At 41.8% G+C, this 12,246-nt stretch overlaps 2 protein-coding genes across 8 annotated transcripts in view; one reads left to right on the forward strand and one right to left on the reverse strand.

Annotated features, from left to right (window-relative positions):
• Positions 1-4,344, forward strand: part of LOC128872462 (JNK-interacting protein 1) — a 10,240-nt gene extending 5,896 nt beyond the window's left edge. For all 4 annotated transcript variants that reach the window (XM_054115167.1, XM_054115169.1, XM_054115168.1 and 1 more), the window contains exons 4-8: positions 1,021-1,296; positions 1,729-1,881; positions 2,235-2,515; positions 2,678-2,856; positions 3,269-4,344. In XM_054115167.1, coding sequence (XP_053971142.1) covers positions 1,021-1,296; positions 1,729-1,881; positions 2,235-2,515; positions 2,678-2,856; positions 3,269-3,341 — 962 coding nt within the window. In that variant the 3' untranslated portion in view covers positions 3,342-4,344. The remainder of the gene's footprint in view (positions 1-1,020; positions 1,297-1,728; positions 1,882-2,234; positions 2,516-2,677; positions 2,857-3,268) is intronic.
• Positions 4,345-8,735: 4,391 nt separating this feature from the next.
• Positions 8,736-12,246, reverse strand: part of LOC128872461 (neuronal PAS domain-containing protein 2-like) — a 51,551-nt gene continuing 48,040 nt past the window's right edge. For 3 of the 4 annotated variants that reach the window (XM_054115165.1, XM_054115166.1, XM_054115163.1), the window contains 5 exons: positions 11,161-12,145; positions 10,921-10,947; positions 10,801-10,841; positions 10,584-10,727; positions 8,736-10,517 (listed from right to left, as the gene is read on the reverse strand). In XM_054115165.1, the coding sequence (XP_053971140.1) occupies positions 10,425-10,517; positions 10,584-10,727; positions 10,801-10,841; positions 10,921-10,947; positions 11,161-12,145 (1,290 nt within the window). In that variant the 3' untranslated portion in view covers positions 8,736-10,424. The remainder of the gene's footprint in view (positions 10,518-10,583; positions 10,728-10,800; positions 10,842-10,920; positions 10,948-11,160; positions 12,146-12,246) is intronic. The other variant, XM_054115164.1, reaches the window with a different exon arrangement.

The following is a 12,246-nucleotide window of genomic DNA, read 5'->3' on the forward strand; positions in this document are numbered from 1 at the left end:
TTAGGAAATGTTAGGAGATGTTAGAGGATATGTTGGAAGGCGTTAGGAGATGTTAGATGGTGTTAGGAGATCTTAGGAGATGTTAGAGGAGATGTTGGAGGCTGTTAGGAGATGTTAGAAGGCGTTAGGAGATGTTAGGAATTGTTAGGAGATGTTAGAGGAGATGTTGGAGGCTGTTAGGAGATGTTAGAAGGCGTTAGGAGATGTTAGAAGGTGTTAGAAAGTGTTAGGAGATGCTAGAATGTGTGTTAAGAGCTGTCAAGAGGTGTTAGATGTTGAAAAGTGAACGAAAATTTTGTTGTCATCAAGTAAGCGTGGAGTATGCCCCTGTTAGTTGGCAACCGTTGTTCGCCAGTTGGTTGACCGGCTGCTATATCGTAGGCGTACAGGTGCCCCTGGTATGCTGCAACCGATACTAGCCTGCTTGTCGGTTCGGTTGCCACCTTGTAGGCGCAGGGGTGCCCCTTTCGTGGGTTGTCGATTCGGTTGCCATCTCGTAGGAGCAGAGGAAGGAATAAAAACCCGACCGGCCTAACTCTGTAAACAAAGTATCGCTCTAGAATATCGTGACCTTAGGCAACGCAATCTCGGTTACGAATCGATCATATTCGTACGTGTTTCTCATCACCTGCGTAGATCCGCGGATATTGACGATATCGCTAATCCAACCGCAGAATCGTCAACCGCAACGAAAGAATATCCATAATGACATTTACTTACGTCTCTCGTTCGAGATCCGCGGATCTGAAAGACTCGTTGCGATGGCCACACGCGATCAGTCGTCGCTGTACCGATGCGCATCGATCGCGTGTCTCAACGGTGGTTCGGTTCAACGTGGACGTCGCCATGTTGAGCATCCAGTTTTTCAACTGTCTCGTCGTTTCGGGGAAAGGTATCCGTGCGTAGCACGAATTCGTGTTACACGAGCCTACGACCGTGCGTGAATCAATAGAAACCTTGATCTTACAATCATCTTCCGCTGCCATTGAAAAGATACTTTTGATCATACCCTCTTCGCAGGTCTGCCCATCGGTCACATGTCCATGCAGTCCTCGTCGTCCCTGGCGGACGAACTTAGCGCAGCCAACGGTTCGAGTTCCATCAGGCCGCAGTTGGTGTTGAGAAAATGCCATTCGAGGCTTCGCCACGAGGATAGCTCACCCGACAGCGAGCGATTGGCCACCGACAGTGGCCACTCCACCGCCCACTCGCCGGAAAACGGGCCGAAAAGTGTATCTCCGATACCCTGCAACACCCTGCAGAACACTGACTCGGCTTCGCCTAGCAGTACGCCAGGTGATTTCTTTCGAAAGATTGCTACCGATTTTTCACCCTCGACGCGATTAAAATTAAATGCACGATGCTATTCAATGCACATGGATTATTATTTAAGCCTCTTGGAGTTGTTTATTTCTTGATTCAATAAATTCTTTCTATTTCACTTTTAACGCTATCTTGGTTAATCAGTCCTTTCGCCTTTCGCTCGTTTCCTCGGACCTCTTTCTCTTTCTCTGTCCCTTTCTACGCTCGACGCTCGACTCGAGCCCAATGTAAACACAGAATAGAATCACACAATGAATCTCCTCTCTGCACACCAGTATACTTTTTAATGTCGTCCTAGATGTAACGAAATTGTAAAAGAACGAGCGATATAAATTTATATAAATTCTCCGAATGTGAATTGCTCTCGTTGGCCAGGGCAATTAATGATCTCGTGTTACTTCAAAGGAAGCGGAGGTGTGCCGTTCACTCAACTGGAGCTGCTCGAGGCGACGCATCGGGGACTGCACAAATTCGTGCCAAGACACCACGACGAGATCGATCTCGAAATCGGTGACCCTATTTACGTTCAAAAGGAGGCCGACGATCTCTGGTGCGAAGGTTCGTGGTGCCCAACTCTTGCGTTAGATCGATAACGTCCAACCCCACTCTCCCACGCTTTTATTTTCAACCAGAAGCGAGCTCCCCACCGCGGAAAACTAGCTCTCCCTTAAACAGGCGATACGGACTCTTTTTATCTTTACTAATGAAACTAATGAAATTAATTTCGAAGGTGAGGCAATAACGAAAAAAAAAATACCAGGACGAGTGTTAAATTATTTGATCTTCCAATTCGGAAATTTTTACGAGTTTCTGCCTAGTAGTCAACGTGTTGAATTAAAGTTTGCTTTAGGATCTTCTTTCAAAGCGTATAACGGCCCCTAAATTCATTGCTCTGCGTTTTCGATTCGAAGGGGTCAACCTGAGAACCGGCCGTCAAGGCATCTTTCCGTCGGCATACGCGGTGGACATGGACTACAGCGACTTCGATCCCACGGCGCCCAAGGTGAAGAGGGAACGATACCTTCTGGGTTACTTGGGATCCGTGGAGACCTTGGCGCACAAAGGTACGGGTGTCGTTTGTCAAGCAGTGCGAAGAATCGTCGGGAACTCGCACGAGTCGCCTGTCTCGCAGAGCTGCATCCTGGAAGTGTCCGATCAAGGTCTTCGAATGGTCGACAGGAGTAAACCGCGGGTAAATCTCTTTGGCTTTCGTTCTCTGGAACGAAATTAAACGTGATTTTTCACGCCACCCCTAAGATATATATAGTTCGAGAACCGACATTGATTTCTTACCAACCTAATATTTCAAAGGAATCGTGTCACGGTCTTGTTAATGATGTCTACGTTATTGCAGAAAAGTAAGGGGCCCTGCCACGATTATTTCTACTCGCTTAAGAACGTCTCGTTTTGCGCGTTTCATCCCCGCGATCATCGCTACCTCGGCTTCATCACGAAGCACCCCACCTTGCAAAGGTTCGCTTGCCACGTCTTCATTGGTCAAGAATCCACGAGGCCCGTTGCCGAAGCCGTCGGGTAACCATTGTTATTTCATATATTTTATCGAAGGCTTGCAACACACATACAATATTTATTCAATTTCTCTTAGAAACTCTGCAAGTGGACATGTGTGCTGTAGGCCAAGTATATATAAAGCCAGTCTCATAAGTATTCGCACCCTCTGTCGAAGAAGTTTGTCTAAATTAGAACGAATAAACTTTACACGTGTACATATTTACAATGAACGCCATGATCATTTAATTCGGACAAACTTCTTTAATAGGGAAACTTAAACGAAAGTATGTCTGAATTATTGTTGATATTTTATACATTTTAAATACGTAAACATCCACGGTCTACTTATGAGACTGACTGTATGTTATTTTACCGTCGATGCACTTATCAGTTTGCAACAGTTCGTAATTTGCCAATACCGTTCTCTTCCTAGGCGTGCTTTCCATCGGTTCTACACGAAGTTCATCGAGACTGCTTTCCCGATAGAGGATATCTATATCGAATAGATTATACTGCTGGCCTGTCGTATAGCGGCTACGGAGGAAAAAGATAAATCTCACACTCCTTTGTCCCCTGTATATACTGCCCTTAGCTGTAGATATGAAATGACAGACGCGAATCAAACACCCAATTCTATACGTACACATATATGTATACATATACGTATATCTATATGAAAAGTGTATGGGTACCTATGCATATAAGATATACGAACGTATACATATACATTATACGTACGTGTACCCCAGCATCCTCGGAAAGCGTCGCGACGGGACCGATTCAGCGCCATTTTCGTTTCAACGATTATTATTGACTTCTGGATTCCGCGTTGGTACCATTTCTCATCTCCTCCTCCTCCTCCTCCCCCTCCTCCTCCCCCCATACGATCCCCTTCGTCTCATAATAAGCACGACCCATCGTTAAACAATTGAGCGAACGATTGCATCATCCGGAATGATTTCGTCTTTTTCGTTACGACGAGACGCGAGCTGAACACCGGCTGAAGAAAACAAAAAAAAAAGATCTTTAAATAATACGAATAACGTACACTAATTACTACCGATAAGGACTAATCGTTAACCTTTCGATCCTTTGACCAAGATATCCGACTAGCGAACACGTAGAGAAAACAAAACGACAATAGTGTGGATCGTTCCGACGTTTGAAACGCGACGATTTCTTCGTTTGCTTTTCGTTCGGATTGCTTGCGCGAATCCTCTTTCTGGCCTGTGTTTAACGCATGCGATACTTCTCCAAAGTGAGGGCAACGTAATCGATTCCCATTTATCCGACCTCTGGTTCTACCCTATCCTTTTTCTAATTTTTACCTAGAACTCCTAGAGAGCACCTATCTACCGTTCCAAATCCTTTCCTTTCTCTCTCGATATCGCTTAAAAATCATCTTCTCGATAACGTTAAATGTGTTTTACTTGTCGTAGATTGTATATATTGTATGGTATTCCGAAGAGAGCCACCGAACACTTGTTTCTTATTAAATTTTTCCATTTACACGTTGCGTTTGTCTTTGCCCTAATAATTCGATCGATCGCGTTTGTCTCGTTTTGGAGAAGTCCGACGCGATTCGTTGTTTCTTATTGTTCTTTCTTTTCGAATAATCGGTGGCAACGAAACGAAAAAAGAAAAAGGAAGATCGTTTCGAAACGATCGCGAGACGCACGGATCGAAAGAATATTTGATCGTGCCGCGTTAGGGACACACCGTATATTTTTCTATCTTTCTTTGCGAACGGATCGTTGTTTGTAGGTTACGTTCGTAACGATAAGGCTCGCCGTTCACGACGATTCATCGATTCCGCGAGTCGTTCTACGTTCACGTCTATTTGTTATCGAAACGCACATTGGCCTCTGTATTTAAATTGTAACGATTCTACTGCGTTGCAGCGTCTCGCCAACCGTTGATGCGGTACGAATCAAATCGCACGCACCGAACAATGAACAGGAATATCGATATCCATGGGGAGGGCCGCGATTATTAATTTGTACCGATTATCGCGTCGTTTCGCGACAATCTCACGATGGTCTCGTAATTTGGTTCCGACTGGGGCTGGGCCTGTTGGACTAATTTCGCGAGGATATTCTACGAATTTCGACTCGGTCCCAGCCCCGGTTTCGATACCAGATGGTCGTCATCGCGACGAAATCGTGATTTTATTTCGAACGCGATGAACACTATGAGGTTTCTATTGTTTACGTTGAATATTTGCGCGATCACGTGCTTGGGATTTGATCCACGCTGTACACGTATTAAACCTTAAGCTCGATTACACACAGTATGTTAAATAAAAATTGAGAGACAAACCGCAGTGCTTACTCATTGCTAAGAGACTCTATCTGCACCATCGTCTATCAATTGTACGTGCCTTTGATTGTGATCGCCTCGAGTATCGTGCCTTTCCGATTTATTTTCTCATAATTAGGTACAAATTAATATCATCCGCGTGCAAAGTCATTGTTGCGATTTCGACGATCGACGAAAGTTTCTTCTCTCGATTTTCCATCGAAGATAATTACGTCGTCGAGTAGAATAAAATTGGTGCGTGATGCAACAAAATATACAACTTTTCACTGCGTTTATGCCCCCGACTTCCGTTACCCTCACACACCCGAAACGTTGGCTCGATTTTCTTTAATGGTACAGTTGTCGATTACTCCGAAACGAAACCGAGTCATCGTTCGTTCTTGTTCGAGCTTTCCATGTTCTTTCGTCGAGACACTCGATTGGGGATTCGATTCGACACCTCCGTCGCTCGAGCGATATAATTATGGTATAGTTGCAATTTTCGTAGCGATGGAAAATTATAATAAACTCTTGTTACCGATAACGACTTTTGTTTTATCTCGTAGCGGACAGAGGGCCGAGGTACGTCCTCTTACCAAGGGGATCATTCGTTTACTTTAGTTTGTCGTTTACAGACAGAAAGAAACATCGAAACTTGCCCAATCTTTGTCGCACTTTGCTTATATGGGGTATTTTTTGCTGAAGACGTTGACGTCTGTGAGAATGAAGTACGAACCGTAAACGAATTTTATTGGAATTGAAATCAACTCCAAGAACACAGCTCACAAGAAGAGAAAAAAATTACTATCGATCGTGCGATGGTGTTTAATGTGATAAGGTCTGTAACTCTATCTTTGCAGAGGTTCTGCGTTTATTTTAAGAATCTGTTGCGTAATAAATAACTCGTGATTTCAACTATTACATTGTTATAAATCACGATCGAGAAATCAATCCATGGAACTTCACAGCGCAGGCAGGATATAGGGTGAAAATATATTAAATTGAGGGTTGCAACTTCTGTAATCTTCATATAATTTCTACATATATTTCTTTCAGGCAGTATTATTTACAAAAATGTTTCACCTCCTACGAAGTCTTGATAATTCAGTCTTGACACAAGTTATACGTGTATATGATCCCGATCATTATAATATTTCTTTACTGATTACATTAGGAATCCATTCTTCTTTTTTTATTATTATTATTATTATTATTCATGCTTGTTTACATAAGTTTTATTATCCTTTACTTGCATTCAATGTATTTCGAAACAATTTGTTATACGAATAGAGTTAATAAAGATGTTTCCATCGCATTTTGTTTCTTCTATTTTTGTTCAATCAGATAGTAGGAAACGAGTCCCTCGAAATTAATGTTTGTATATATGGTAAACTCTTGCTTCGAAAGACTTCTTTCGTTCCGTCGTTTACAGAAATATTCGTTTTGTCGTAATTTTCTTAATAAGTGATGAATTATGACCAATGTTCGATTGTGTCATTACATGCGTGGAGGTGTAATACTGTCGATAGAAATTTTTAAGCTTCTTCGTCGGAAGAATGAGCACGTAGTGAAACGCTTGAAATTTTGCGTATCCATTTTTACAAACATGATCACGAAGAGACGATCGTTTCACATAAAATTTTTCCAAGACTGCTTAACGTATAGAACGGACGCAAATCAATAGCGTGATTTAACTATGATTGAATAGACATTTTAGCAACGTTCTGTTCCTAAAGATACATATATAAACTGTACAGGGAGAATGTACACAATCGAGTCCAATTGTGCTTGCATATGTAACTTACAGAAAGAAATTGTAAAAATCACTTATGTGCAAACAGCAGAGTATAAAATATAATAAAGGTAATATGTACAATATCGTAAGATTAAACGTTAGTTTAGCGAATTCTGTAGTGCCATCTGTCTATGTCACGTTGATATCTGCTCATCTTCATTACGAATATTTTTACTTCCTCGAGTATTAGCAGAATAATCTTATTTCTGCGTAAACGCTCCAGAATTATGGATCTTCTTTTGCCCTGCCTTCCAATACATGTTTTTCATTATCAGCGATGAATGTTCGTACCGTACGATTCGTAAAAAATTGTCACTTGAAACACGTTTACGATTAAAATAATTATAGTCATCGATGTTTGATCACTTCATATTGACAAGTCAGGAGGGTACTCTTCGAACACTATAAATTTCATAACGTACTATGTTACTTTAAAAATCAATCAATCTTTTGTCGTTTACCAATTTTTAACGAATCACCCATGACTATTAATATTTTGAGTTGGATTACAGTAGTCCTACTGTGACGTTTCGAGTAACACATGAAAATCGCTTACGGGTGTTATAATTATAATAATAATTTTAATTAACGAAATATCGTAGATATTCGTACTCGTATCTAGCTCGATTGGTGATTTCCAATAACGATTAATTGTAGAAATACCGTTTCTACGTACAATTTCTTGAGACATATAAAACATGAGCACGATGGCTAAGCTCGAGTCGCATCGCTGAGGATCACGAAAACACATTTACAATTTGCTTGATAGATTACAGGAGCGAGAGTGACATTAAACACAGACACTTTAAACTTGCTGTTTGTACTACAATGATTATGACGAATTGGAAAGTCTGCTATTCACTTAACTAAACGCTCACGACACGGTGGATTATGCAACGGTCATTCATCTTCTTTAGTAACATGATAGCGATTACGAGGAAAGGACGCTCGAATCCATTTTGACGGAAAAATGTGAGCATAGCTTATATCGTAAGCTTTTCGTAACATGTTGTTACATGCTCCTATACGTATATAGGAATATGTATATAAAACGATCCCAGCTGAACAAATTCGAACGACGGTCTACTACCTCGTTACGCTTCGACATCAATTGCCAATTACACGAAAACGAGTTGTCGACCATTTTCTTCTTTTTACAATGAATATGATGTTTACATATATAAGTATGCGCAGATAATCCCCTCTTTTTTCATAGTTACACAATCCCTGCCTGTACACCGATTAAACATCGTTCCTGTTCAAAATAAATACATAATTTACATAACAATTCTTTGTAAGTCATAAAGCTCGTAAAATAGTACGACTATATATTTCTTCAACTTGAGTTCGCATAAATATTGTTGCTCTAGAGGGTATCATGCTTATGGGATTATTATTTATTCCTTGTCGCGTCATTGCAACGGGAACATACGTGAAAAGGGGGAAGGGACGGGGTGGACTACCCGTATGATTAGCATTATTTATAAACTACGTTACGATTCTAAACCGCACCGACACCAGCGGCCGGTATCGGCCCACGTAGGAGCGTGAATAACTCTAAACGTATTTGGGAAATAGCACACGCTTTGCAAATAGATGTACAATATGAATGAACGATGAAAAATTCACAAAAAAAAAAAAAACACCTGCTATTTCTTTGATCGGTAACACCGATCACTGAGACGTACGGAATTCTTATTTACAGTATCAGCCTTATTTATACTTGTACATAGGAAAATGGAACTAAAATGATGTAGATCTGTTATTCATTGGTGTTGAATATGTCAATAATAATTGCGCGTCGGTCTTTTTATCATGCGCATAATTCCATCCTGTATATTTTAACATCTCTTCTTTTTTTTTCTTTTTTTTTCTTATTTTATATCGAATCGCAAATTCATTTGCTCGATTATGCTTATTCGTGTATTTTGTCAACCGTCCCTTAAAAGGTGATCGACTTATGCGCATTTATTATATGATAATAATTGCACACGAACCGATCGCGAACATTATTATGCTACTCATCGATAGATACTAAACGCTTAACCATTATTAATAAAGTAATATAAAGTAACATAATATTGGGTGGATAACGAGGCCAGTAAAGTCTTAAAAAAAAAAAAAAGTTCTCCATAACAGAACGATTACAAACACGAGATATAATATTTATTTATGCACGCGATAGGAATCGATCGTGTCGATTTCACGTTAAAAAGTGTCGATAATTTTGTTTTCACGTCCAACATAAAATTTCTCGAAGTAAAAAATTTGTACAAATAACAAATCGATACGTGTAAAATGCTCGAAAGCGCATGTTTATGTCGCGAATAGTGAATATGTAATTGCATACATAGAAATAAGCAGTCCGCGCGCTTCATTTAAGTTTGAGTTTCCTTCCGGGGTAGAAAAACAAATGAATAATATTACATAAGTTTTGCGACATTCACGGTAAATGTTTTATCGTTATCGTTATCGCGTAACAACAATAAAATCTCGATACGATTGCGTACCTAGCATTCTGTTTAACGCCTTTTCTCGCAAAAGCGTATATTTTATTCGTAAAAGAAATTTTGTACTGTCAGCTCGTTTTCGCTAGTAAAATTCGAATCGAACTCGGTGAGCGTTCTGTTGTTCTTTGTCGTTGCAAGTGGCGTCCTACAACGAACAGAATTTAAACAGAACTGGTGCTGTATCCATCCGATATATATGTTTATATACCGTGATCTATTCGACGTGGAAATTGTTTTCGCCAAGCAGTGGCCGAACAAAACGGCCCTGAGGGTTAAACGAATAGCGGGGCCATTTAAAATTGAGTCCACACTATTTACAAGTTTGGTATGATAAAATCTTTAAATTTCGCAACATTGGACCTTTGAAAAATGTAAAACGCACGCGCCCGTCATTTACAACACCGCTTTCGTTATGGATGCTCGCGCAGTTATCGGAATCATATGATCGTTCATATTTCCGCCAAACATGAGGGTCTAGGTATGTATGTACAACGTTCATAATTCGGATTTAACAGAGTAGTTTACGTGTGTACAGCACGGAGTATACCCGTTGATTATCTCGTGTATACTTTACTCACACGACGTGCCTCTTCTTTTCTTCAACGCGAGAACACCGAAGTTCTCTTGATCGGCGTTCTATTTCAGCCCCACCAATCTCGGATAAACACCGTTATCTCTCGCTTGATGAGCCGTAGAACGATACAGATCAACGCTGATAGAACGTCGTCGATTGTCGATGTGACTACCAGTCGTTTCCCACTTTGCCATTGTATCACTGGTATTTGGAAAGGAACGAGTTACGACAAACCTCACCGGTATATTCAATGCGCAGTCGCGCATCACCAGGTGGTGTTTTCAGTCCCTTCGTGTACACTGATTTCTCTGGCATGTGATTTTCACGAAGCAGTGTTTCCATTAAATATCTCGCGAAGGGCTCCTTCATTACGTTCATTAAAACTTTATGTCTCACGTATCTCTGACCATCTTTACACTCCGATATTCTGCTTTATGTTCATCTGAATATTATGGTGGTCTTGTTGCAGCGACTCGAGCATTTGTTTTTGCCTGTTATGCTCTGCCTGAAACATAAAACGACAAATTTCGCGTAAACACGATGAAAGATCGTTCGCTACAATCGTCGTTACCTGTAACGGCGTTAAGCTTCCTCTTTGTGCTTGCAACGCTGGGTTCTTCAGGTCCCGTGCCAGGACGTCTAACTGCGACTCCTGTAACGCCATGCTGTTCTTAAGTTTAAGATGCGTCCTCCTTATTTCCTTATTGATCGCCTGCTGCAAATAACAGTAACAATGAACTTTTCCTCTCGTCTCGTCGTTATTAAAACGCTCGATGACCTTCACTTACATTGTGATCCGCTATTTGCACTTTCGCATCGTTGAAGGTATCTAAAAATAATCGAACGAAACAGACGTGAAAATCTTCATCGGTACGGACGATAATATATGCGTACACGTGTGTACTTACTTTCAAAAATCATTTTCACTATTAGATCTGTAACAGGCCCAATCAAAATGTTTATATGAGTACGAGGAACAACGTTGTCTGTTTATAATTTTTAAACGAGGTGTGTGTGAACAATAAACCAGCGCAATAGATATACAGTAGAACCTCACCTCACCTGTTTAATTATGGAGGGGGGGGGGGGTGTCTAAAGGGTACTGAACTCAGTACCCCACTACGAGGGGGCTAGGGAGAGTGCAGTACCTGGATCGACTTCCTGGTAGTCAACGGTTAGCTCGTCCAAGGTAGAATTCGGTGACTCTGCGATCCTCAGCAACTGCGAATTCATGTTGTTGTACTGGCTGTAGTTGGACGTGATTTCTGGAAACTCCTCGGTACCGTACGGCCTACAATATGGAACGTTCTGCTCCTCGTCGTTCGTGTCAGGCCTCGTGTAAGGATCGATAATGTGTCTCTTCTTATTGCAAATTGTCCTAACGTCTTCGTCGCTGTATATCCTTTTCAACGGGTACTGGTGGCTTGATCTCGAATCGGTGACTATACTATCGTCGACTAGGGGTACGCTCTCCGGGTATTCGATCAGGGGGTCCTGCGCGTGATCGAAAACGTCCATGACGTTCTCAACTTTGATGTCGCACGGAATATCGTCGCACAGCGGGAGGGTACTCGAGACGTTTATGATAGACTCCTCGATCTCCGCGGGATTCAGCGTCTCTATGCTCAGAGGATCGTCCAAACGAGACGTTCCAGGTATATGTGGAACGTTCACGCATGGCTCCACGCTTAAATCATTCGGAACGATCATGCTACCGACTTGCCCTGGTGTCGTTTCGTCCGTCTTGTCTTTTCCGTCGTCGTGAGCATCGCGCGGTGAACCGATCGGTAACGACTTCCCCGAAGGCCTGGAATTCCCCTCTTCGTGAATCTGTTTCCCACTGGTAACCGCTTTCTGCTCTTGCTTGGGAGTCCGATTCCCTTTCCCTTGCACCACCAAGTAATGGTCGATCTTCTTTATGCCGATTTTGCTGGCTTGCGCAGCCGCCGGAGGCAAGTGCTGCGAAACTATGGCAGCCTTCACGAATTGTTCGTTCGGTACAGGCGTCGCCGTGAGGGAATTTTCCGAGACCGACGACGACGATAGGTCGCTAACCAGGTGCGTGACGGCGTCTTCCACCTGGGAGGGGTCTCCCACGCTGCTCTTGGAATTTGATTGCTGCGAGTCCGTACCCTGTAACAGACAATTCCCATTTTTAGGTACAATTCTTTGCAAGAAGAATGCAGGTGCGCGTTGCAACCGGCGATGGTATGTAGAAAGAAACATTGTATTAT

Source organism: Hylaeus volcanicus, chromosome 2 (genome assembly GCF_026283585.1).
Source record: "Hylaeus volcanicus isolate JK05 chromosome 2, UHH_iyHylVolc1.0_haploid, whole genome shotgun sequence".
Taxonomy (NCBI): domain Eukaryota; kingdom Metazoa; phylum Arthropoda; class Insecta; order Hymenoptera; family Colletidae; genus Hylaeus; species Hylaeus volcanicus.